At 50.7% G+C, this 27,512-nt stretch overlaps 1 protein-coding gene across 2 annotated transcripts; it reads right to left on the minus strand.

Moving 5' to 3' along the window:
- Positions 1-1,268: 1,268 nt before the first annotated feature.
- LOC122912131 (zinc finger protein interacting with ribonucleoprotein K-like) lies at positions 1,269-19,059 on the minus strand. 2 transcript variants are annotated; one of them, XM_044257495.1, is made up of 4 exons: positions 18,845-19,059; positions 6,567-6,605; positions 4,425-4,551; positions 1,269-3,744 (listed from the first exon to the last, which is right to left on the minus strand). In XM_044257495.1, exons 2-4 carry the CDS (start codon positions 6,579-6,581, stop codon positions 2,663-2,665), a joined length of 1,224 nt encoding a protein of 407 aa, XP_044113430.1. In that variant the 5' UTR covers positions 6,582-6,605; positions 18,845-19,059; the 3' UTR covers positions 1,269-2,662. The 2 variants fall into 2 exon arrangements, with proteins under 2 accessions (XP_044113430.1, XP_044113429.1); XM_044257494.1 differs by lacking the exons at positions 4,425-4,551; positions 6,567-6,605; positions 18,845-19,059 and adding an exon at positions 4,132-4,256.
- Between the last annotated feature and the right edge of the window lie 8,453 nt (positions 19,060-27,512).

Raw genomic sequence — 27,512 nt, forward strand, 5'->3', positions numbered from 1 at the left:
TTGGCTCCGGACCAGGGGAAACGGAGGTTCCCTGTCCCCGAAGGGGAGTGCCTCAGATCCTTTGGTCGCAGGCGTCGAGTCTGAGCTCTATGCTGGGGGTGGGGAGAGCCTGGTCGAGGTTGGCTGTGGCCCATCCCCTCGTGCTTGGCTGTCACAGCTGGGTGGGGGTCCTTGCTGTGGACGGGTGTGTCCTGGGAGGGAGGAGAGCGTTGGCCGAGTGTAGCTTCCAGAAAATGAACGCTGGGGCTGAGAAAACAGGGTCACGTCACAGCTGTGACCCGGTGTCCTGCGATAAGGTGGCGGCTGGGAGAACGGAGTCTGTGTTCTGGGGCATGTGTGAGTGTGAAGCTGTCACTGAGGCAGGGTCCCCAGTGGGAGGGGAACCGCTGGCTCCTTGAATGTGAAGCATTGAAGCTTGGGGTCATTAGTCCCATGGGGATGGTGCCCCACAACCGCCCTTGGGTGTGGGCACGGTAAGAGGGGCTCCGTGCCCTCACAACACACACCATTCCCTGCCACCTCTGGAGTGTGTGCTCCTGTGAGGCATTAAGGGCCCCCCACACTTTTGTCTTCTGTGTCCCTGTGATAAGGCTGTCCCCACCCCAGGTGTGTGGTTGGTGCTAATGGAGATGCGGGGTTTCCTTGCCCCCCACAGTGGTTGGTTCTCAGCTACCTGGCCCTCGCTGGTTCTCATACTACCCCTGGCCTTGACCTCCTCATCTTTGCACCCACCATGTCCCACCGTTGTCTGGGGCTCTCTGTATGGACCTCTAGCCTTGGCCACAGATGTTCTTGGGGGAGGACGCTGGTGCCAAGATCTCATTTGCTGTTTTTCTGGAGACCAGAAGTGTTCCTGGAAAACAAACCAAGCAACACCCCCACCTCCATCACACAGAGAAGATGACAATGAGTTGCTTTAGGGGTGTCCGGGTGGGGTGGCGCAGTTGGCTTTATCATCCCCAGTCTAGGTTTTTGCATGGGGGGGTGGGTTAGGCCTCAGAAATTTTTCAAAAGTTGGAAAGTGCATGTTGCCCTATTGTAGGGGGTACCGTTTTCCATTTTATTATTTTATTAGTGGGGTATTTTTTTTTTAAGGCACATTATTTTGGGAATCCTGGTGGACCACTCTGCTGCCAAGAGGGTTCTTCTGAAATGGATCCAAAGGAGTTTTAAGTCAAACCTTCCATTCCACAGCTGGAAATTGGGGAATACTAGAAAACCTTAAAAGGAAGGGTAGCCACATTGTGAAGACAACTGAAAACACCCAGTGGTTTTGGTTTATTTTTATTGCACAAGCAGAGTTCCAACAATCCCCCCTTCATTAGCACTCGGAGAGCTTATAGGTAGCAAAGCGACTGGGTAGGGGAAATGCGGAATTCAAGCACAGTGTTACACGACACTTTAAAGACTTGAATAAATGTGACCATTTCAACTTCATGAGCGTAGACCTGGTGTGACCAATGCATTTAGAGTGCCAGCTTCTGTGCTGCCAAGCCTAGCAAGACACATTCTATAAAAGGTTTGTGTGTTCGCAGTAAGCTTATCTGTGACAGCCCCCACTCTGCAAACCAGAAAGGGTTTGAGGGGAAAGGATGAACATCGTGTCATTTCAGCAGGTTTAAAAAGTCCCTTATTCAATGCAGACTGTCCTACCTACCCTTTAAGAAGCCAACTTAAGAGCAGGAAACAGTAACAGTACTTGCCACCGACATTTCAAGATGAAAATACTGGGACACATGGGCAGCTCTATCCTTATGCACCTGCCTTTACCTTAGATCATGACTCATGATTGTGGGGTCCTGGCGCCCAGGCCCGTGGTGGGAAGCCTGCTCCCTTTCCCACCCCCCACTTATTCCTCCCACTTATTCCTCCTTCTCGGTCATACTGAGGGCAGTTACCAACTGCTGCATCTTTGTTCAGTGCATAGCCCCGCAGTAACCAGCCCCATGAAAAGTACATTTTAAGTATGATGCAGGCCGAGTAGGAATGGTCGCTTGTGTGGATCGCTGCAGTTCCCCTGGATAGGTAGGGGCTATGGGCCATAAAAATTACACTTCCTCTCCCTTAAGGTGTCTGGAGTTCTAGTTCTGCTTTTTAGAGCAGCTGGCTCTAAAAGGCCTCAAATTTCTGCAAAAACCTTCCTATAAACCAGGCACAATCCACAATCCCAGGGAGGTATGGGGCATCCCAGCCCCCAGTCTGCTGTACTGAAAGGGGTTCCAGGGAGACTAGTAATACCAAACAGGGTCATATGTGTCCTCCACTATGAAAAGAGGCTGATCCAAAAAATACAACTGTCCTCCGAGGAAAACCTCTAGACCCACAGAAAACCACAACATTTGGATTACAGGATTAGTGACTTATCCCAGGAGGCTTGGGGGCAAAAAAACTAGACATTCGGTGCCATGATACCATCCATCTACCCCCGCTAATGCCTACGAAGTTGGGACATGTGCAGATACAGGTGAGGAACAGCATCACCACCCAGGGTGCCGCACGCTGCTGTGTTAAACAGCCTGGCTCATTCTCCACCTCCGTTGTAAGGCCTTTCTCCCGGATGAACTTTGTGGTGTCAAATGAGATTAGACCTCCAGCCGAAGGTTTTCCCACATTCGGTGCACTCGTAAGGGTGGGTTGGGTGGTGCACTTGCTGGGGGGTGCATCAGAGCAGACTTGTGGCTGAAACCATCACAGCTGCTGCTGCATTCACGAGGACTTTCCGTTGTGTGCTCTGGCTAGAGAATTGTCCGCCTCCACTGCACTCATAGGGTTTGTCTGCGCTATGAACTCTCTGGTGTTGAGTGAGGCCAAAACTTTGGCTGAAGACTTTCCCACAGTCGTTGCACTTGTAAGGTCTTACTCCGCTGTGAACTCTCTGGTGCTTGATGAGGGTGGAGCTTTGGCTGAAGAGTTTCCCACAGTTGCTACATTCATAAGGCTTTTCACCAGTGTGAATTCTCTGGTGCTTGATGAGGCTGGGACTTTGGTTGAAGAATTTCCCACACTCACTGCACTCATAAGGCCTTGTTCCCGTGTGCACTCTCCGGTGTTTAATTAGGTTGGAGTTGGAGGTGAAGAATTTCCCACACTCCCCACATTTGTAAGGCCGTGCCCCAGTGTGAATTCTCTCGTGTTCACTAAGGCTGGAGCTCTGGCTGAAGAATTTCCCACAGTGGCTGCATTCGTAAGGCCTCTCTCCAGTGTGAATCCTCTGGTGGCGCACCAGCGTGGGTTTGTTACTGAAGGCTTTGCTGCACTCGCTGCATTCATAAGGCCGCTCCCCGGTGTGCACTCTCCGGTGCTGGACAAGTATGTGTTTGTAGCTGAAGGTTTTCCCACACTCAGCACACTCATAAGGCCGCTCTCCGGTGTGCACTCTCTGGTGCTGAGCAAGTCTGTATTTGCGACAGAAGGCTTTCCCGCAGTCACTACACTGGTAGTCTGTGCAGTCAGTGGCCTTAGGGGGTGTCTGCTGGCTGTGAAGGAGCTGGTGTTGGAGAAGGCCTGAGCTAGCACGGAAGGGCTTCCCTGACATGTGTGTGGCACAGCTTTGCAAGTTCCTTCTGAGCGGCTGCCCCACACTGTGCTGCTTTGGATGCTGGTGAATATCCCCCTGCGTCCCACAGGCGGTCTGGCCAGGGTTTGTGTCCAGGCTATAGTCCTGGGCATAGGCCTTCTGTGACCCTCCTCCAGACACGTTCTGCTCAGAGGGTGCTGCCGCCTCCAGTGCTCCCTGGCCGCCACCTGTAAGCAGAGAACAGTGAGGAGCTCTGTGAGGAGGAAGCCAGCCCACCCCAAATGTGCATCTGACAGTGGAACGAGCAAGGGCAGGGAGGAGGTAGTTTGAAAGACAGGGCTGTGTCAAAGGGAGGGCTCACCATGGCCAAGACACACGGATGGGGTGTACCACGGGGAGGAGGGGCTGTGTCCACGACTCCCTTCTGTGGAAAGGTGTTTGTGCCAGCGCCTTGTACACCCGTGCTCCAACATTAGTGGAAGGGTTTGGTGGTACATAAGCCTGCCGGTGCTACAGAGCCCGGGGGGTGGGGGAGGATCTACTCCCAGGTCTTTTCTGAGAGGAAAAATGACAAGTGGGCAAATTCATGTCAAGAAAGGGGAGGAGCCTCTGACCTCGGCACCAAACACTGTTGAGCCTGGGACATGACATGTTCCTGGTAGGATTCCCAGCTACAGATCACGTCCTCCCCCATCTGGAATCATGTCCACTTTGCAGTGCTCTCCCAGCTCCAGATGGACAACATGGCATCTAGAAGATGCAGGCCTTTAAGGGAAAGACAGGACGGGTCCATGGAAACCTTTCCTCAAAGAGCTTCAGACCAAGGAGTGTTAGAGCAATTTGTGAGAGGAGGTACAGTATTTGTGCCTCAGCCCTTGGACCTTGGGGTTGGGAGGAGGGGCCTTACCCAGTGAGGCAACGAGTGCAAAGACCTCTAGCATCACATCGCGGTACAAGTGTCTCTGAGCCTTGTTAAGAAATCTCCACTCCTCCTGGGAAAAGTACACAGCCACGTCCTCAAAGGTCACAGAGCTCTGTGAGGAGTAACAATAGTTACAACCAGACGCAGTCTCTCTCCATCCCACATTCATTCCCCTCCTCCCTTCCCTGCTCATTATCTGCCCTAGTTCTGCACCCTAAGCACTGGTACCCCGGAGGAACAAAGAGGCAGGTGGTCAGATGCTGCCTGAAAGGCAGGACCCCCCATGCCTCTCCTGCATGACATCCAACACTCCCCAGGATCTTGCCTCCCACACATAACCATGCTGGGCCCAGCATTTTCTGACTCCTACTCACCAGATCTGACACCTCCACGGTATGTTTGATCCCCACCACTACTTGGCCCATAAAAGTGACTTTTTTTTAAAGACCCTATTTATCCATTTGACAGAGAGGGAACAGGCTCCCCACTTGAGCGGAGAGCCCAACATGGGGCTTGAGATCATGACCAGAGCCAGTGACTCTTATCAGTGCGTGGCATCTAGGAAGTTCCTGCCATGTGCAATAATAGATGCCAACCTCCCATGGCCCCACACAGAAGGGGCTTCTCCACCTGACTTTGTTCCTGGCTTAGACCACATGCAGATCGCACCCAGATCTCAATAACCTTGGTCACGCTCCGCCTCTGTACTCGACATTTTATGTCTCTGTGCCACTGCACCAGGTATATATGTCCTAACAACACTTTATGTGAGGTGATCTTGAGAGATCCTGAGAGAACCACCACAAAAACCTGGTATTAAGTACCAGTGTGACTTTACCAACTCACCTCCATTATTGCTCTGGTCTCATTCACGCCCATGAAAATCTGGTTACCTGCTGGACTTTCCCCTCCCCCTACCTCCCTCTACATTTCTGTTTACAGCTACTCTGTCTGGTCATTTCTGTGCCATCTACCCTCCACAGCTCTCCTTCCTTGTCCCCCAGTGGCAATGCCATAACCCAAACATGCCTCCTCCTGTATCAGATCCTCAGTTCTATTTTGAGATACACACCACAGTTCTATTTTGGGATACACACCACATGCCACAGTGTGAACGTCTTGAGGACTATATGCCCAGCTGTCCATTTGTCCCCCATACTTGGGAGTCTCTGAATTATCTGAGACTCAACATGGCCAAAACCTAATTCCTTGATATTTTCACCAAAAATATGGAGTTATCTGTGACCTGGAGAGGCCCCACTTTAAAAAACAAATCCAGGGGTACTTTGGTGGCTCAGTGGGTTAAAGCCTCTGCCTTCAGCTCAGGTCATGATTCAGGATCCTGGGATAAAGCCCCATATCAGGCTCTCTGTTCAGCAGGGAGCCTGCTTCCTCTTCTCTCTCTGCCTGCCTGTCTGCCTACTTGTGATCTCTGTCAAGTAAATAAATAAAATTAAAACAAACAAACAAAAAAAACAAATCCAGGGGCACCTGGGTAACTCAGCCAATTAGGCATCTGCCTTCAACACAGGTCCTGATCCACGAGTCCCAGGATCAAGCACAGCATCAGGCTCCTGCTCAAGGGGGAGTCTGCTTCTCCCTTTGACCCTGCCCTTTCTGGGGTGTACACTCTCTCACACACAAATAAATCGTTAAACAAATCAAGGGGCACCTGGGTGGCTCAGTCAGTTAGGCACCAGCCTTCAGCTCAGGTCATGATCTCAGGGTCCTGGGATCACTGAAGTCTATTTCTCCCCCTCCTTGTGTGTTCTCTCATTCTCTCAAATAAATCCTACTTCCAGATCTACCACTGTACCAGCCTTAGTAATGATCTTTCCCGGGCTGTGGCATATTCTATCTCCTCTGCTCCAGAATTGTGTGGCTGCTACTCTGACTCAGTTCCTTGCCCTCTGTTCTCAGCAGACATAACAGCGATGTATGAGACCTAGAACACTCCAGTCAATACTGAAACCTGAGACAACCTTTCACATCTCACCCCGCTGCTTGCCAAAAGTGGGACTCTCTCTCCATATAACCTCTGACACGGGCTTAAGGGCTTATCTAGAGTCTCTAGACACCAAAGGCAGGACGAGTGGCAGCAAGAGTTCCAGGACACCTGACACTCACCGGTGCAGGGTCCATAAGTGCATCTGCTGAAAGCAGAACCTGCAGGAAGAGCAGGGCCACGTTAATTTAATTCAAATCAGGGACACAGACAATATGAAACACTTAGTAATTTCAGGTAAAGATGAAAGCTGAAGAGGATAAAGAAAGTATTTATACCAGAATGTAGAATGTGTTATGGTTATGCCAAAAGCATGTGTGCATTCTCAGGTATGTCCTTCCAAAGTGGGAAAAGGGAGTATAGAGCCTGTCGGGGTTGGGTTGTGTTTGGGTAACGTCCCTTGGCGAATGAGCAGCAAGAATAAGGGATAAGGTAAGTCCATGTTTATTTATGTGTGGGTGTGCTTCTGACCCTTCTGTTTTATTCCTTATGATTCTGATTCTGCTTATGCCAAAAATGCGTTCCTCTCTTCCTATACTTCCTGGCTGGCCCTAATAACTGTTTAGATATGTGACTCCTTCATCTTCTTTTCCAAGTTTTTCAATAAATGTGCAGAAAAATACTGCGAATATATTCTCCCCCAGGCCAGACAACTAAACCACACTCCTAGAGTCTGGACTGTGCTTCAAAACTAATCTCTCTGCAGAGGTTGTTGGAGCCTTGGCATCCCGCAGTTCAGCGCAGCAAAGGTGCTTTGGCCTCCTGCAGTTCAGCACAGTTGCATTTCTGTTTCAGCTTCAGAGAAAGAAACAAGCTAGGACCTACCTTTGCTCCATCCTCATTATGTAAAGTTATTTAAGGCATTACTTTCTATCCTTACAATGATTAAACTTCTGCCTATGTTAGCAAAGTAGCTTACCTGAAGTATCCTATCATCATTTTCTCTTGTAGTGGTACCAGAGGATGATGAAGGAATATAACCACTTAAAAAACAAAAATCTTGTGGGTGTAGAGTATAAAAGTTTACGGTAATTTTAAGTGTGTGTTCACAAAGATAAAATTAGTAACATGGCACAAAGATTTATCAGGAAGTGAAAACAGTTAAGTACAGTAATTTTAACAAATCTTAATCACAACTTAAGAAAACTGCATCAATATACACAAAGAATCTCCAAAAAAAAGAGCCAAAGAAAATATACATAAAGGGTAAAATTAAAGAGAAAAGACAAATCTTGACAATATCCATAAGAAGGAGTACCCAAAACAATGTGGAGAAAAGATATCATAACAAACTGGAGCCAGGAAACTGAAACCCAACACTACTAAAAGATTCACAACAACCAAAGCCAAAACCTTTACTTAATACATGTTATTAAAGGATTCCAGGGGGCACCTGTGTGGCTCAATCCATTAAGCATCTGACTCTTGGTTTCAGCTTAGGTCATGATGTCAGGGCTGTGATATCAGTCCCACGTGAGGATGCTTGGGATTCTTGCCCTCTCTCCTTCCTTCACCCCTCTCCCCCCACTTCACACTCTCTAAAACAAATAAGTAAATAAATACATAAATCTTTTTGACAAAGGATGCCAGGATGGGAAGAAATATTCAAAGGAAAAAAAAAGAGATAGAGGCAACAAAACAGGAACAGCCTGTATTTCATCATAAAAATGCATGTTTTGGGGTGCCTGGGTGGCTCAGTGGGTTAAGGCCTCTGCCTTCGGCTCAGGTCATGATCCCAGAGTCCTGGGATCCAGCCCCGCATGGGGCTCTCTGCTCAGCAGGGAGCCTGCTTCCCCCCTCTCTCTCTCTGCCTGTTTCTCTGCCTACTTGTGATCTTTGTCTGTCAAATAAAATAAAATCTTTTAAAAAAATGCATACTTTGTGTTACTGCAAATATAAAAGGTCTACAAACTTTTGCTAAAATACCGGAGTATGCCAAGTATTTTAGAACATACGAAGTTCTTTCTAAAGTGACAAGGTTACATAAGTAAGAATAAACATTAAACATCACTTTAGAATGCAAGAGTAATTGTTCCAAAAAACTAACACAGAATTAGGTTGAAAAAACTAGAGCTCAAAGTGGGGCACTCATGGGTCTTGATGCCTCAGTGGTGGTACAGAGCATGAAAACAGTAGCTTATGAAGTGTTCTGTGAGGGAAAAGTTTCAGGAGAAAAGTTTCAGGAGAATAGGAATTCTTTATTTTATTAAAGATGTTATTTATTTATTTGACAGACCACAAGTAGGCAGAGAGGCAAGCAGAGAGTGAGAGGGGGAAGCAGGCTCGCTGCCGAGCAGACAGCCCAATGCCGGGCTATCCCAGGACCTTGAGATCATGACCTGAGCCAAAGGCAGAGGCTTAACCCACTGAGCTACCCAGGCGCCCCTCTTATGAGTTAATAAAAGAACAGATTTCTCAAACCCAAAAGCATCGCAGTAAAGAATCCCAATACATTACAATGAAGGGCTCCTGCGATAGCAAAAACTGAAATGACAAGCCACAGAGTTGAGCAAAAATTACACAAATTCTTGAATCCTCCACACTTGTTACAATAAATTATCTAAAATCTTAGTATCTAACAAATTGAAATCGTGTATGTAAACAATTCCAGCAAGCACTTTTTAAAAATGCAAATGTCATGGTAATCATCAAAGCAAAACTTCGCAGGGCTGGCCCCAGAAGCGGCCGCTGCGCGGCGCCTGCAGAACGGTGGAGATTCGTGGATATCTGGATATCGTGAGCGGCAGCAGGTATGCAGACTCGAAAAATCTCTAAAGCCAGTTTCGCGAGATCCTGTGAATTCGCACGTGGACTCCCTGCAAGAATCCAGCCTTTCCAGGTGCGCTGGACCGCGGTGCGCTCGCGGACCCGCACGCGCGGCCGGAGCAGCAACGCTCGCCGGCGAGCAGGACTCCCCGCACGCCCGCGGTCACAGCACACAACAGCGCGGAGAAACGGGCAGACGCAGGAGCCAGAGGGCACCATACTCCCGTGACCTGACGCACGGCGGTCCTTTCGGAGCGATTCAAGACGCGCGGAAACTACACCTCCACGACAGCCACAGACGCTTCCTAGAAACGCGCCCACAGGGACCCACACAGCGGGTTCCGGCGCTCCCTACAGCCCATTTCTGCGCCGCGCCCGCGCTCCCCGGCAGCGAGCGGCCAGGCCGGCAGCGTGGCCCTCAGCCCCACCCCCACCGCCCGCTCCCGCCTGCGAGCTCAGCAGCAGAGCCGCGCGCGGGGCCAGGTCTTAGCAAGAGCTGAACTGGCCCCGCGGCAGCCCAGCCAGCCCGCATCGCAGCGCTCTCGCTACCGCCCAGCCGACCCAACAGGCACGCGCGGTAAAACCCACTGGCCGGCTCTTCACGGGGCGCAGCGACGACGCCAGAGTGATTGCAGCTGGTCACCTAACGGCGCACGTCCAGTCCGCGCGGATCCCTCTGGCAGGTCTTACCTCAACATCTGGAAGACCAGGCAAACGGCGGCCCCAAGAACAAAAGTACGAAATTCTAACGCAGCCTGGGCTGGGCGAGCGCCCCGAGAAGCGCAGCATTCACCTGGGCGGGAAGGGGCGTGGCACCTCAGCCTTCAGCCCCGGCAACGGCAACAGCTACGTTGAGTCTCGGCGCAGCCCGTCTCTCCTCCGTTACCTCAGCCGCCCCCCCCACCCCCGCAAGCCAAGGCTTCGGACCGCAGGACAGAACCAGGTTTACGAGATGTCGTGGAGGCCAACGCTGGAATACCCACCCAGATGCCCACCTCGGGGCGGGAAGTGCCTCTCCCTGAGCCCTCATTGGCCCAGCAAAGGGGACGCACAGCGCACTGCCTTCCGGGTAATGTAGTTCTGATGGAGCCAGAGGGTGGCCAAGGGTCTCCATTCCTGACCTCAGGGAAATTGTCTGGCGACATCAAGAAAGGCGCTGGGGGGGGGCGCCTGGGTGGCTCAGTGGGTAAAAGCCTCTGCCTTCGGCTCAGGTCATGATCCCGAGGTCCTGGGATGGAGCCCCGCATTGGGCTCTCTGCTCAGCAGGGAGCCTGCTTCCTCCCCTCTCTCTGCCTGCTTCTCTGCCTACTTGTGATCTCTGTCAAATAAATAAATAAAATCTTTAAAAAAAAAAAAAAAGAGAAAGGCGCTGGGTAGGGATATCTGCAGGCTTTGAGGAAGGGGTGCAGCGGGGCTCCAGCTTCTTGGGTCAACACCCAGATTTTCATGGAATGTAGTCTGTGCTCATCACAGAAATGTACTGAGACAGACGTATGATTTCAGACGATCCCCCAAACTACAAAAGGTCACTCGGACACAAAGTGCATCCACCCATAGCTGGGATCTAAAATACGGTCCTACTGCTTTTCAAGTACATGTTCGACTGTAACTTCATCAACTGCAGGAGCTTTTCTGCTGGAAACAAGGTACAGGGGCTCAGTCCATTAAGTATCTGACTTTGTATCTCGGGGTCTTGGGAGTGGCCTGCCTCAGACTCCCAGCTCTGGGTGGGGGGTAATCTGTGTGACCCTCTCTCCCTACCCTCACTTGTGCTCACTCTCAAATAAACCTCCCCCCCCAAAAAAAGTAGAGCTGGTAATTATATCCAACCTTCACTCCACTATTACATTTTTCTTAGATTCTAACACCTATCTGAAAAGAGCGGATGACTTTATCACAGTGGGGGAAAGGGGCCTTATGAGACACAAAAACGGGCTGAGGAGAAACTGGACACCTCACACACAGCAGTAACGTAAAATGGTCCCAACACTACGGAAAACAGTTCCTCAAAAAAATGACCGTATTACCTTATGGTCCAGCAATTCTACTTCTTGGGGGTATATGCAAAAATAATTGGCAAGCCAGGTGCTGAAGAAATCTTCTTTGAAAGTAAGGTGTTAGAAGAAATACTTGTACACTCGTGCCCATAGTAGCAATTATTCACAACAGCCAAAAGAGGCAGAAACAATTCATGGTTTATGAACAGATGAATGGATAGAGAGAATAAATGGATAAAGAAAATGTGCCATACACATACAATGAAATACTGTTCAATCTTAAAGAAGAAGGAAATTCAGATTCACAAACAAGATACAGCATGGATTGGGTTCTGGGTTCAAGCCCCATGTCGGGCTCCCTGCTCAGTGGAGAGCCTGCTTCTCCCTCTCCCTGCTGCTCTGCCTACTTGTGCTCTCTCTCTCTCTCTGTCAAATAAGTAAAATTAAAAAAAAAAAAAATACAGCATGGATGAACCCTGAGGAGGATGCTATGCTATATCAAATAGAACAGTGGTTTCAAGGGATCGGGGGCAGGGGAAAATAGCGAGTTGGGTACTGGATTTAAGTTTAACAAGATGAGAAGAGTCACAGATACCCACAGTACAAAGTGAATGTACTTCACATTCCTGAACCATACCCTTAAAAACAAGATAAGCTTCATATGATATGTATTTTAGCAGAACTTTTTTAAAATTTTTATTTATTTGACGGAGAGTGAGAGAGGGAACCCAAAGCATCGAGAGTAGGAGAGGGAGAAGCAGGTTTCCCTCTGAGCAGGGAGCCCAGTACAAGGCTTGATCCCAGGACCCTGGGATCACGACCTGAGCAGAAGACAACTGCTTAACTGAGCCACCCAGGCATGCTTTTACCACAACTTTTAAAAGAAGACTATATATTGTTTTTTTTCCAGTGCTAATTTAGAACACACTTTCAGCTGAAATCTTTCCCCTTCTGCTGTACTCATGAGTTCCCATTCTTCCCCAGATGCTGAATGAGGTGGGAGTCTTGGCTAAAGAATTTCCCACATGCTGTGCATGCATGATGTCCTTACCCAGTGTGAATTCTCTGATGGTTAATGAAAGTGGTTTGTACCTGAACACTCCCCCACATTAGCTGCACTTGTGAAGTTTCCTCCAGTGTGCGTTTTCTGGTGACTGAAGAAGCCAGACTTTCTAACAAAGGCCTTAGTATATGCTGAACTCCTAAAACCTTGGCCTGGTATATTTTGATGATAAGTCCACATTTTTGTGTAAAGATTTTTGTGTAAAGAATTCCCCCATATTTTATAATGCTGAAGGAGGTGGGACTTTCTGATGAAGGCCTTCCCACATTCACGACACAAAGGCCTCTCTCCAATGTGACTTCTCTGTTGTTTAAGGAGACGCGAGTTGTGTGTGAAAAATTTCCTGCATTCACCACACTCTTTCTACGCTACGAACTTCCCTGTGGCTAGTGAGTGTGGAGTTGTACCAACAGTTTCCCACATGGGCTGCACTTAAACACCCTTTCTTCACTGGGATTGCTAAAATGGTTACTGAGGAGATGCCTGGGGGCTCAGTAGTTAAACGGCTGCCTTCAGCTCAGATCATGATCTCGGGGTCCTGGGATCGAGTCCCCCAGCTGGCTCCTTGCTCAGCAGAGAGCCCCCATCTTCCCTCTAACTCTGCCTCCTGCTCTCCCTGCTTGTACTCTCTGTCAGTCAAAATAAGTGAATCTTAAAAAAAAAAAAGGACAGAAGTCTTGATAAAATGTTTACTGAAGTTGTACCTAAAAAATGTCCCACTTTCTAGGGCGCCTGGGTGGCTCAGTGGGTTAAAGCTTCTGCCTTCAGGTCATGATCCCAGGGTTCTGGGATTGAGCCCTGCATCAGGCTCTCTGCTCGGCGGGGAGCCTTTTCCCCCTCTCTCTGTCTCTGCCTGCCTCTCTGCTCACTTGTGATCTGTCTGTCAAATAAATAAATTTAAAAAAAAAATGGGGCGTCTGGGTGGCTCAGTGGGTTAGGCCGCTGCCTTCGGCTCAGGTCATGATCTCAGGGTCCTGGGATCGAGTCCTGCATCGGGCTTTCTGCTCAGCAGGGGCCTGCTTCCCTTCCCCTCTCTCTGCCTGCCTCTCTGCCTACTGTGATCTCTCTCTGTCAAATAAATAAAATCTTTAAAAAAAAAAAATGTCCCACTTCCACTACACTCTAAGGCCCTTTTGCAGCGTGACTTTCTTGGACTCTATAAGCGTGCCTGTGGCTGAAGGCCTTCCCAGAGCACTGCACTTAAAACCATTCTGTCTGATTTCAAAGGCGTCTCCACTTGGTGTCCCTGTGTGGCTTCAACCCACTGTGAGTGGCTGGGAGTGGGGAGGGAGAAAGACTGTGGAGCCCTCTCCATCCTCCCTCCACACCAAGGTCTCTGCTAGATACGCTACATGGTCCAAATGAAGGGCTCCCCTCACTTTCCCTGAGGGAAAGTTTCTATTCTGCTTCTTTTGATGCTGCTGCAGTTTCCCCCATAAGTGTGTGGGCCTCGCTCAGGGCGTGTACCATCATGCTCAGCCCAGCGCAAAAGGTCCTTCCAGAGCAAGCTACATGGCTCCCAGGGCTGGGACTTCTGGGTGGGTGGGCCTGACTTTGGAGTCTTGACCTGTGACCCTCCTACAGAATCACCGTGCTCTGAAGGGGCCGCCTCGTCCTGGACTCCATGCCAGCAACCTGTAAGCAGACGAATGCTGGGAAAGTGCCAGCTGACTTCGGTGGCAGGAGGCAGCCCCCTTGGGAATGTGTCTCAGACATACCCAGGGACGAGGCCACAGGACTTCTGACAGGTGAGTGGGACTCAAGACAGGAAGAGGAAGGCTTGCAGTGCGGAGCTCAGCCTGGCAAGCCCCCGTGATGGTAGAGCCCTAACTCTGGGGAAGGACATGAGGGAGAGGAAGTGCAGGGAGGAGAGGCAGGCTCCCCAACCCCTTCCTCTGCAGGTGACTTTCAACCAGACCGTAGCTGCTGGGGACCGCTGAGCACTGACACAAGACTGGGTCCAGACGCAGAAATGGGTGATTACAACACAGTGGCCGGTGTTCAGAGACTATCTAAGGATATGTGCAGCCCTCCAAGGAAGCAGTGGAAGGCCAAAGACAAGAGCCCAAAGTCAGAGTGGAAATGCTAGTGGGAAAGAAAAGGTAAAAATGAGGTGTGGCCACTGTCCTAGGCATCACACGATGGTGGACACAGGACAGAAGCTCTGCATGAGGGCCATATTCCTTTGAGCTTCTCCTGATGTTGCAGAAGTGATGTCCCCCCTGTCTGGTACCCGGGGGCCTCCTATTGGTCAATGTGAGAAACCAGCTGGGCCTGGAAGAGGCCAGTCCAGTCCTCAGGGAAAGGCAGGGAAAGGGAGTGGCCAGCACCTCGCATCCACATCCCACATTCTAATGCCTTCAGAGGAAGGTCTTCAAAAAACAACCCAGTGGTCCCTACGTGCGGTGACCAGATCAGTGCCTGCAGTCACTGGCACAAGCAGGCCCTAAAGTATGTTAGCAAAAGGGCTGGGAAGGCCTGGGGTGCAGGCGCTCCAAGCATGGACAGGCACCTGACCAGGGATGGCTGAGGCAACGGCCCTGGCCACACTGGAGGCATTTCTTCGGCCTGCTAACATGCCAGTCTGCACAGAGCCCAGGCAGTACGCCGCAAATGCCACCAGCACCCCCTCCGTCCCAGTCCTGCATCAGCACACCCAAGTCCCCCCGCACTGGAGAGCAGCTCTCATTGTCACGTGTCCCCACCTAACTCTGTGTCGCTTGAGCTCAACTGCAGAGGCATCTGTGAGGATGTGACGATCTCATAAGCAATCCTGACCTCCTCTCACCACTGGACCTTCATTCAAAGCCCCAGACAAGCAAAGCTTCTGGCTGGCCCCATTTCCCTCAGTGAATCTACCAGCCTGAATGAAAGGGTCCCAGCAAAGATCACCAGGAAACCTCGCTGCATCCACCAAAGGATGATGGGCCCTGTCCTGCCCTGGTGTCCGGCCTTCCCTGCGGAGGCACCTCAGCATCCATCTTATGTCCACTCAGAAGGCTTTATGACCTCCACCCTTCACCTCACAGGCGCACACCCCCAACACCACTGTCCAGGTGCCCACCTGACACACAGACTTACCCCCTCCTTCCCTTGTCCCTGGTGCGCTGCCACCATAATATAAAGATGCTTCCTCTGAAATCAGACCCACAGCTTTACTGGGGTCCACACAACAAGAATTATATTGTGGGGGGCGCCTGGGTGGCTCAGTGGGTTAAGCCTCTGCCTTCGGCTCAGGTCATGGTCTCAGGTCCTGGGATCAAGCCCCGCATCGGGCTCTCTGCTCGGCAGGGAGCCTGCTCTCCGCCCCCCCCACCTACTTGTGATCTCTGTCAAATACATAAATAAAATGTTAAAAAAAAAAAAGAATTATATTGTGGTTGTTGCCAATCTGAACACCTCCACTGGACTCCAAATCTGGGACTCCAACAGCCAAGTGGACACATCCCACATCCCCTCAAAAGACTCTGGAACATTTCTGATGTAGCCAAGAACGGATTCTTTATATTTCCTCTGAAAATCCCTTCTGGCCGTGATCATATAGTGGTTAGTACTCTGCGTTGTGAAAATCCCTTCTGGGGTGCTTGGGTGGCTCAGTTGTTAAGCCTCTGCCTTCAGCTCAGGTCCTGACCTAAGGGTCCTGGGATTGAGCCCCACATTGGGTTCTCTGCTCGGTGGGGAGCCTGCTTCCCCCTCTCTCTCTGCCTGCCTCTCTGCTTACTTGTGATCTGTCTGTCAAATAAATAAATAAATCTTAAAAAAAAAAAAAAAAAGGAACATCACCATTCCCTATAGACAGTTACCTAAACCACTGGGGTGAAAATTAGGGTGGGGAGGAGCCTGGGACATCCACTACTCATTGGTGCAGAGTCCAGAAGCATTTCTGCCACTGCCACAGAACCCTGTGGAAGGATGGAGGCCATGAGAAATGGGAACCATGGCAGGATCCATGGTTCAAAGCAGGTCCAAAATGAGCTCCTTGGGCTTCAGTGCTGCCTCTTACTAGCTGTGGGACTCTGGAAAGACTGACCCTTCCTGAGTGTCAGTGTGCACTTATTCCATAAAATGGGAAGAAGACTGTTTTCTGCCTCATAGGGCTGACACTGATACCGCACCTACATAGGACATGCTGTAGACCGGCTATCGCTAGTCCACAGCAGCCATGGTTCTGTGTTCTCAGTGCAAGTGAAGTGTGGGGCCTTAAAAACTTGATTGTGTATTCCTCCCACTTTTTGAGGGTTTAAGAGGATGTGATACACAAACTTACATCATAAGCCAATACTGAAAGGTAAGTTAACATTTAAACCAATCATTAAGTATTTGGATAAATTTAAGTAATTCAGTGTGTTCCTTTCTAACTGCCTGCCTGTGTGTACATATTTGGAGGGTGGCTGTTTCATGTTCAATTCAGTAACTGTCTCATACATTCTTAAGTTAAAGGGAGGCACTGACACTACTAGTCCTTAAACTACAGTCCTCCGAAGACAGCATGCAGGGAGCCCTTTACAGAACGGTGGATGGGAGGTGAGGCAGCAGGGCCCCGACCAGCTGCTCTAAGGAGAAGCTACACCAACTCATACCTCAGTCTCCATGACAAGCCAGCGCCTTACCTCACCTAGACCTCCCTTTTTACAAACACAGGCCAGAATTCATCCCACACCAGGACTGCTCCCCTCAGAGAGAGCATCAGGAATATGTGCCCACCTGTACCCTACCCTCTGGTTTCAGGCCTCTCGAACCTCACTACAGAGCCCATCTGAAAGAACAATCTTAAGGATCTACTTCTCTAAAGGCCCCTGGGGGCTCAGTCAGTTCAGTGTCCAGCTCCTGATTTTGGCTCAGGTCATGATCTCAGGGTCCTGGGATTGAGACCCACATCAGGCTCCATGCTGGGCATGAAGCCTGCTTAAGATTCTCTCTCCGTCTTCTCCTCCGTCCTCTAAACAAAACAAAACAAACCAAACAAAAAACCAAACTTCAGATGGTCTTCCACTTCTCTCCTTTTACTCACAGACTGGATGCAGCAGGAAACCCTACTGACTCTATCTTTATGATCTAGCCGAACTCCCATCACATCTCTGCTCTAGGACTGCAACGGTCTAGCCCCACCACAAATTCTCCTGGATCTATCACAGTGTCCTCCTCAGGGGTCTCCCTGTCTCCATTTCCTACCCATTATTCAACCATTTTAAACTTCAAATTTGGATATGCGCCTAACATTAGGTCCCTGCAACCAATTCCAAGAAGTCTGTGTGTGTGTGTTGTGTGTGTGTGTGTAGCAGGGGGTTGGGGGAGAGTTCCCTGGGCTTCCTTACATAATACCTGAGGCAGGACTCAATCTTATGACCCGGAGATTAGGACCCTAGTCAAAACCAAGAGTGGGACACTTAGCTGACTCTGCTCCCCACCGGAGGGGGGGGGGAGGGGCGGGAGGGGGGAGAGACACAAGCAATTCTTAAAAGCCAGCAAGATGTCCAAGCAGCCGATTCAATTCTGACACGATGAGGAAACAGCATCAGAATCACAGGTTAAAGGTTCGGTTCCACACGAACGCACCCCCACGTCAATCCCAATCCCCTGCCATTTCAGACGCCATCTGCAAGCCAGGCGGTTACTTGTGCTTCTCACTGGTTAAAAATCAGAGGCTCTCAAGATCCCCTCCTCAGGTTTAACTGATCTGCTGGAATGGCTCACAGAACTCAGAAAACCTTTTTCTTGCTAGATCATCAGTTCATCATGAGAGGAAATAACTTGGCAACGGGCAAGCAGAAGAGATGCACAGGGCCAGGTACGAAGGCGGCGCAGAGCGTCCATACTCTCTCCAGGTGCACCACTCTCCTCAAATGTCCCTGTGCACCAGCATGGAAGCTCTGAGCCGTGTCCTTTAGGTTTTTAGGGAAGCTGCATTACAGAGCACGGTAGGTTCAGTCAGTGGCTGCTGGCTATTGGTTCAACTTCCAGCCCATCTCCCTTCCCCCAAGGTGGGGGGAAATAGAAAGTGGGAGGGGAGGAACTAAAATTTCCAAATGTCTAATCGTACGGTTGGTCTCCCCTCCCCCCAACCCACGCCCAACTAGCTTAAGTACTTCCAAAAGTCACCGCATTCACCGAGCACAAACAACTTCATCACCGACAACACTTGGGAAATTCCAGTTTCTGGAAGCTGTGAGTGGAGAACCATGGACCAAGACCAGATATATATGAGAAATATCTTTTGGTCATCTTAATCAACAAATATGTATTTTTATAAGCCACCATCGGGGCCCTCCCATCCCCGCCCCTTCCGACCTTCGGCGGACCCGGCTGCCCACGCCGCCTCTGCAGGCGGCACTCCGCCTCGGCCTCCGCTCCCCGCACCCGCTAGAGGCCCGCCCCACCCCCCACTCCCGGCCCCGACTCAGGAGCACCTGCGGGGCCCTCCCCCGCCACGCCCCACCTCACAGACGGAGGCGGGACCGCACGCTGGGGCGCCCTCTGCTCCCGCCCCGCCGGCCCGGCTGCGGGGAGCTGCGAGGGCGCCCCTCCATCCGACTGCAGCGCTCGGGGCGGGGGACCCCGGGGTCGCAGCACCCACCTGAGCCGGCTTCCTCGGCGCGGACTCCGCCAACGACCGGCGGGAGGAGCGGGGCGGGGAGCGGCGGGCGACCGAGCGGGGACAGAAGAGCCTCGCAGCGGCCTCCGCGGCGGGAACGACGCCTCTTCCGACACTTTCCTTCCACTCCCAACTAAACCGCGGTTCCCCGCGCGCTACACCAGCCAAACCGGCCGGGAACGCGAAGGGGCCTAGCGCCTGAGGATGCCGCCGGAAGTCCCGCCTCACATGCGCATCCGCAGGAAAAGGGCCACATGCTGCGTTCTCATTGGCTCAGCGCCCCGCCGGGCTTGCCGCAGAGCCTTCTAGAGGACTGTGTCTTTCCCCGGCACCACCCGCCCTACCTGGGAGCCGGGTCCTTCCTGACTTGGGTGAGGGAGGCCGAAGGACAACGTGCAGGTGCACCGGGAAGTGGGCTCCTAAGATTTCGCGTGGGGGTCGCTGACTCTTAAAGCGGTATACCCAGGTTTCCTCTGACTGCAGTCTTGGAAAATGCCAGAAATAGGTATCTGTTATTGCAGACTCTTAAGTCCACTCCCAAAGGCCGCACGTCCAAAGGGACACACCATAGTATTGTTAAAAAATAAAATTCAACCAAGTAATTTTGAAAATCTAATTGTCTTCATTGAACACCTTATCAATCCATTAGAAATGAGGTTTTCTTTTATTAATGTTCATGCATTTACGAACCTGACACCAATCTGAAGATGACAGCAACTTGTCACATGTCATTTCCTGCCAAGGTAGTGTGTGCCCTTCAACCGTGAAACCCTGCCTTGTCTAAAAGCAATATAACTGAGGAGGAGTCAAGATGGTGGAGAAGTAGCAGGCTGAGACAACAGCAGGTCACAGGAGATCAGCTAGATAGCTTATCAAACCATTCTGAATGTTAGGTCGGTGGCCCTGGGAATACAGCAGGAACAATAAAATGGCCGCCAGACCGCCATCATCCCCCTGCCCAGGACTTTCCCACCAGAAGGACAACTGTCAAGGACACATCACCTTGAGTAAACTGAAACTTATGCGAGAAACAGAAACCAGCCACTTCGGGACTTTCCAACCCCCAACCTCTAACCTTACCAAATATGGTTATGAGCCCCCACCCTGCCTTGGCCTAATAAAAACTCACTCAACCTCTTCCCAGGCCTTGACTTCCCTGACTCGCCTCTCCAGAGTCGCAGAAGCTTGCCTGAGGATGCCTTTAATAAACCTTGCCTTGCACCTATCTCCCCTGGTGTCATGTGTATCTAGCCTGTAAAACCTTACATTTGGTGCCAGAACCCAGGAGGAAGTCCATCCCACCCTGGTGAGGAGGCTCTCTCCTCTCCCTACCTGGACCTGGACCTGCCTCTCCAAGCGCCACTTCCGAGACCATGGTGAGTTTCCCCCAATTCCGCATCTCTCCGGAAAGCCCTGTCCTAATCATGGCCGTGTCAGGTCGGACCCCAAAGGTCACCAGGTGACCTCCTCGACTCTGGGAATTGGGAGACATCCTAATTTCACGGTAGTCGACACTGTCTCTCCTCAACCCAGTGTTGGATGAGGGGACACCTCCCTCCAACCCTTGGATTGCCCGGTGAGGAATCATGGGGCCCTCCCAATCCAAATTCAACCACAAAACACCCCTAGGGTGTCTATTGGCTAACCTTAAGACCCTGGAACTGGACCAGGACCTGCGAAAGTGACATCTCATACATTACTGTACCGTTGCATGGCCACAATACCAATTAGACAATCAATCCCAATGGCCTCCGGAAGGCACTTTTGATTACCAAATTCTCACAGACCTAGATAACCTCAGCAGACACCAAGGCATATGGGCCGAGGTCCCTTATGTTCAGGCTCTCTGAACCAGCGCCCTCGTCTACCACTACCCCCTCCTATCCCAACTCCTGAAAAAACTTAACCCTTCCCATCCTGGTATTGCCCCCACCAACTCTCCCCTCACATCTCCTTTGAGGCCAACCCCAATAACTACATAAAGGGATTCCAGTATCTGGCCCAGGCCTATGACCTCACCTGGAATGACCTACATGTGGTCCAAACCACCACCCTTACCACAAAGGAGAGGGAGCACATTCAGACTGCTGCCGGAGAACATGCTGACCAGTTCCATCTCACAGACGCCACCATGCCCGTTGGTGCTCAGGCGGTCCCAGCTATAGAACCCAGATGGGACTATCAGAATGGCCAGGTGGCTGCAGGTGCTGTGACCGCATAGTCCAGTGTCTCAATGCCGGCATGCGGGCAGCCTCCAACAAGGCGGTCAATTATGACAAGATTAGGGAAATCATTCAGGAACCCAATGAAAACCCAGCCATATTTCTAAACAGACTTAACCGAGGCACTGACTCAATACACTTGTGTAGACCCTGCCTCCCCGGCAGGGGCGACTGTTTTAGCCACCCACTTTGTTTCTCAGTCAGCCATCAACATTCGGAAAAAAAAATTAAAGAAAGCAGAGGAGGGCCCTCAAACTGCCATTTCTGATCTGGTGAAAATGGCATTTAAAGTCTTTAACTCCTGAGATGAGGCAGCAGAACTTAAGCTCCAAGCCAGTCTCCAACAGAAGGTCCAACTGCAGACCAAAGCCTGGTAGCAGCCCTGAGGCTGGCAGGTTCTGGGGTCAACAGAAGGGAGCCCCTAACTGTATCCCTCCGGGGACCTGCTTCAAATGCAGAGCCGAAGGACAATGGGCCCGTCAATGTCCCAATCCCAAAGTAACTACTAGGCCATGCCCTCAATGTCGCATGATGAGCCACCGGAAATCGGACTGCCCCAGCCTCGGGGGATCCCTGGCGCCTCCACGCGGGGGTGACCCTGAGTTGGTAAGTCCCACCTTCCAACTACTTGTATTGGAGGATGATTGATGAGGCCCAGACTCGGACACTGCTCTCACCCACGCTGAGCCCAGGGTCACACTCCAGGTAGCGGGTAAGTCCATTTCCTTTCTGTTGGACTCAGGGACTACCTATTCCATCCTGTCTTCCTACTCGGGTCCTACTCGTCCCTCCCCAGTTGCAGTTATGGGAATTGGCGGTACCTCCTCCACTCCAAAGGCCACCCTCCCCCTTATGCGTGGCCTAGATGGGTTCCCTTTCTCACACTCCTTCCTCTTCACCTCTTCCTACCCTGTTCCCTTACTAGGCAGGGACATCCTCCGTAAGCTTCAGGCCACCATACGTCTCTCTCCCTCTCCCTCAACTTCTACTCACCTCATCCTCCCTCTACTCCTCTCTGGCCCTCTATCCTGGACTGCCTACCCTCTGTAGACTGCAGGTGTGGGATATTTCCAGACCTGTAGTAGCAACCCACCACACCCCAGTTAAGATACAACTCAAGCAGGAGTCTACATTTCCATCCCGCCCACAGTTTCCTATCTCAATGACCCACCTGCAAGGACTTAAGCCCATCATTGACTGCCTCCGGTAGCAGGGTCTCCTTATCCCCGTTAACTCTCCAAAAAACTAGATGTCACTGTCCAGTGGCAGCCCTGCCTTAGGGCCCTAGCCGCAGCCAGCCGCTTCTCTTACAAAGGAGGTCCTCAAACTTACCTTAGGACAGCCCCTCACGGTCTTCTCCCCCCATGGACTCGGAGACTTAGTCAGCCACAAATCCTTGGCACAACTCACTCCTTCCCATCTTCAGCTCTACCACCTGCTGTTCATAGAAAACCCCCAGGGCACACTCTCCGTCTCTCCTCACCTAAATCCCGCCCCCTCTTGCCAACACCCTTGTCTAACCCCATTCCTTCCCACTACTGCCCTCAACTCCTGGAAGAACTTACTCCCTCCCATCCAGGACTCTCAGATCAGCCACTGCCTGACCCTGATCGCACTCTGTTCATGGATGGGAGCTCCCTTATAGCGCCAAATGGACAGCGACATGCTGCCTATGCAGTAGTCACCCTAGACGCAGTCATAGAGGCAGCCCCTCTTCCCATCGGGACTACTTCTCAAAAGACAGAACTCGTGGCTCTCACCAGGGCCCTTCACTCATCTAAGGGCTAATGGGTCACCATCTATACTGACTCCAAATACGCTTTCCTCATTACCCACACCCACTCTGTCCTTTGGCGAGAAAGGTGATTCCTCACAACCAAGGGAACCCCCATAGTCAATGAGCCCCTCATTGCCAAACTTCTTGAGGCCCTCAATCACCCTACCGAGGTGGCTATTGTCCACTGCCATGGCCATCAGACCTCCAAGGACCCCATCTCTTTAGGGAACAACAAGGCTGACTCTATTGCCTGGCAGAAGGCCTTAAACTCCTCACCAGCCCCCCTCCTGTTCCTCAACACTCCCCACAGTCCCTCATACACTGATGAGATTCAAGCCCTTGAGTCATTAGGTGGCATGTTAGGCAACAAGGGATGGTATTATGTCCAGGATAAGATTGCCCTCCAGAATGTCCTAATCCACACCCTCATTACTGACATCCACCAGTCTCTCCACATCAGTCCAAAGGCCCTATACCAATTTCTCCAACCTCTCTTTCACCACCCCCTCGTCCATTTAGACCATTAAGGATGTACATCAGGCCTGCAGAACCTGTTCTGCGGTCAATGCCCATGGCGGCCTCCCCAGACCGGGACCCACCCATCAGCTCCGGGGGCATCAGCCAAGAAAGGACTGGCAACTTGACTTCACCCACATGCCTCAACACAAAACCTTCAGATACCTACTAACTCTTGTGGACACCTTCACAGGCTAGATGGATGCGTTCCCCACCACTAGGGAAACAGCTGACATAGTCGCCACGATTCTCATTGAGCACATCATCCCGAGATTTGGCTCCCTTGAACCCTACAATCGGATAATGGACTGGCCTTCATCTCCAGCATCACACAACAAGTCTCTGAGAGTCTCAACAATACCTGGAAACTTCAAATCCCCTATCATCCCCAGTCCTTAGGTAAAGTCGAGAGGGCCAACGGCCTCATCAAGGAGCAACTCACAAAACTCACTCTAGAAACTCTCCTCTCTTGGTCAACCCTTCTCCCACTAGCACTCACCCGACTCAGGGCCTCTCCTCGTGGACTGTCAGGACTCAGCCCCTTTGAACTCTTGTACGGCAGGCCCTTCCTGCTCAATCACAACCTCCCTGCTTCTCCTCCACCCCTCCTATCTTACCTGCCCTATTTGACTCTCCAAGGAGCGCTTTCACGGGCTCATGCAGATGCGACCATCCCCGCCTCCAACAGCCCAGGGACTTCCCCCAGGCCCTAAATCCCGGCGACCAGGTTCTCCTAAGAGAATTTCACCCAAAGTCCTTATAGCCCAGGTGGACCAGCCCCCATACTGTTATTCTTATGACTCCCACCATAGCAAAACTTCTGGGGCACCACCCGTGGGTACACATCTCCAGCCTAAAGTGAGCTCCACCACAGGATGGCTGGACTTCCCAGACCTTGGGGCCCACATGGTTGCAGATTTCCCGCACCACTTCTCCTCACCCTCCTCCTTGCATCCCCCCATAACTGCCCCTCCAGTGACCCTGGGTTCAGGTGGTGCTTCTTCCTAGTGGAAACTTGGACCCATGGGTATACCACACAGTCTAGTCAGCGGGCCACCACAGACTGCCATTCCGGAGGGTGCCAGTCCTAGCGGAAATGGCTATTCTCACTACCCGCCTCCCCTGACAGAAAAGGGCTGTATTTCTTCCCCTGGTCATCGGGGTCTCCTTAGCGTCTTCCTTAGTGGCCACCGGACTGGGCACCGGGGCCCTAGCCCACTCCATAGACGCTACCTGAGATTTATCTGAACAGCTCTGGACAGCCATCAAGGCCTCAGCCGAGTCCTTGGCATCCCTACAACGGCAGATTCCCTCAGTGGCCGAGGCTCGCATACGTGAGGTTTCCAGAGTCACTGTCAACCAGCTCCTCCTGCATCCCTACTCCCGCCTGCCCACATCTGAGGAACCCTATGAGGACACCCCTGCCAGCAGGAAGTAGCCAAATCTGAGTCGCTGCCCCTATTATACAAAAAAGGTCAGAATGTTAGGTCGGCAGCCCTGGGAATGCAGGAGGAACAATAAAATGGCCACCAACATCTTCCCCCTACCCAGGACTTTCCCACCAGAAGGACATCTGTCAAGGACACATCACCTTGAGTAAACTGAAACTTATTCGAGAAACAGAAACCAGCCACTTTGGAAGTTACAACCCCTAACCTCTGACCTTGCCAAATATGGTTATGAGCCCCCGCCCTGCCTTGGCCTAATAAAAGCTTACTCAACCCCTTCCCAGGCACGGCTCCCCTGACTCTCCTCTCCAGAGTCGGGGAAGCTTGCCTGAGGGCGCCTTTAATAAACCTTGCCTTGCGCCTATCTCACCTGGTATCATGTGTATCTTGCCTGTAAAATCTGACACCGAATACCTACAAGTCCAACAGGAGATCGAAAAGAAGAAGAACAGCAATTCTAGAAACAGAAAATTGACACTTTCTGAAAGGTAGGACGTGCGGAGAAGTGAATCCAAAGTGACGGGAAGATAGACCACAGGGAGAGGGGCCGGCTCCCCGCAAGCGACAGAGCAACGGAGCACAAAATCAGGACTTTTAAAAGTCTGCTCCACTGAGGGACATTGCTCCAGAGGCTAAGCTGGGGTGAAGCCCATGCGGGGACAGCGTGGTCTTGATGAAGTTCTAGAACATAGGTGAGGTTCAGTGGAGTGAGGTCCGGAGCCAATGACCAAGAAAGAATTCTTGAGACATCTTTGGTGCAAAATGGTGGTTTATTAAAGCATGAGGAGAGGACCCATGGGCAGGAAGAGCTGCTGCCCCGCTATCCTGAGGAGTGGCTGATTATATACACAGGAGTTGGGTAGGTGAGGACAAAGGGGGTGTTCAGAAGGGCTGTCACAGTAAAGAAGACTGTCAGGATACTGGAGGCCTGGTTATTGTCAAGCCAAGGCTGTTTTTCCCTCTAATGAGGCACTAACATGAAGACAGTTGGGAGTTTCTAGGTGGAGTGTCACATTCCTCCTATCACACATCCTTGTCAATGAGCTTTAGGTTTAGAAGAAATTTAACTTCATTTACATTTCCTTCCACCTCAGCCTCCTTCAGCTTTATGGAGGGGAGGGCGATGTTAGGGCTTTAGGAACTGAGTTACTTGTCTCTGGAAGCTAGGCTACTGATAAGATAGCTTCTTTGTTGTAAATCACTAGGACATTTGTAAACTGAAGGAGACTCCTGTCTGCAGACATGTTAACTATTTGTTTTTCTTTTAGGGCAGCCAGCAGTGCCTGAGAAAGCCAGCTACAGAGACAGAGACGAGGAGTGAGCTCTCAAGTTGGGGTTACCTTAAATTGTGGTCCATGGCACAGGCCACTGCTCTGTGAGTAGGGTCCCCACAAGATCCAGGGAGACACCCCTGGAAGAGCTCAGGGATCTGCGGGGTTGGGAGACTCCAGGCGGAGCTGTGTGCCAGAGACAGAGTCGCTTGGTCACAGGCTGGGTGAGCTCGGAGCGCAGCTGGAGGCCAGGGAGACGGGAGTGATTGAGCGCTTTTCTCCGATGGCGCACTGCAGAGTGCGGCCCTGAGCTTTTGGCCCCTCAGGGCCGGAGATTGGAAGGTCGCCATTTTCATTCCTGTCCTCTGGTACTCTACGGAAAGTGTTCAGGGAACAAAAGCTCCCGAAAGCAAACCCCAGCGGATTACTTAGCCGGGCCCTGGTAAGGGTGGTGCAGTTCTGCCTCGGGCAAACACTTGAGAATCACAACAGGCCCCTCCCCAGAAGATCAGCAAGAAATCCAGCCAAGACCAAGTTCACTTACCAAGAAGGTCGGAATTCCAGAGGAGGAGAAAGCAAAGCATGGAATTCATGGCTTTCTCCCCATGATTATTTAGTCTTGCAAAGTTAATTAATTTTTTTTAATTTTATTTTTTCCTTCTGCTAATTTTTTTTAACTTTTACCCGTTCCTCTTTTAACATTTTTAAAACTAGTTTATCTTAACAATACCTTTCATTTAAAAAAAATATTTTTTGAAACTTCATTATTACAGTCATAGTTTATCCTTCATTGTATCTAACTTTATGTTTTGTATACACATAGGGTTTTTTTCTTCTAAAAAAGATACAACTTCTTCTAATAGATCAAAATATACTCTAAATCTAGCACAGGGCTTTGTTCTAGTCTCCAGCCTGAGCAAATTCTCTCCACTTTCTTTTTCTTTACTCTCCCAACCAGCTTATTTTATCAAATCCTTTTTTAGAAATTAAAAAAATTTCATCTTTATAGTCATATTCCATCCCTTCATTGTGTTTACCCTTATAATAATGTTTTTAAAATTTGGGGAGGTAGTTTCTTCTAAGAGATCAAAATACTCCCCAAATTAAGTGGATGACCCTGTTCTATCTACCAGTCTAATATATATATATATATTTTCTTTTTTATATTTTTTCCTTTATTTTTTTAAAAAAATTTTTTCTGAACTTTTTACCCCCTTTCTTCCCCCCACGATTTGGGGTCTCTTCTGATTTGGCTAAAGCACATTTTCCTGGGGTCTTTGCCACCCTTTTAGTATTTTATTCTCTCCTTCATATACTCTTATCTGGATAAAATATGAAGCGGAAAAACTCACCACAAAAAAAAAAAAAAAGAACAAGAGGCAGCACTGAAGGCTAGGGACTTAATCAATACAGACA

This window comes from Neovison vison, chromosome 7 (genome assembly GCF_020171115.1).
Source record: "Neovison vison isolate M4711 chromosome 7, ASM_NN_V1, whole genome shotgun sequence".
Lineage (NCBI taxonomy): Eukaryota > Metazoa > Chordata > Mammalia > Carnivora > Mustelidae > Neogale > Neogale vison.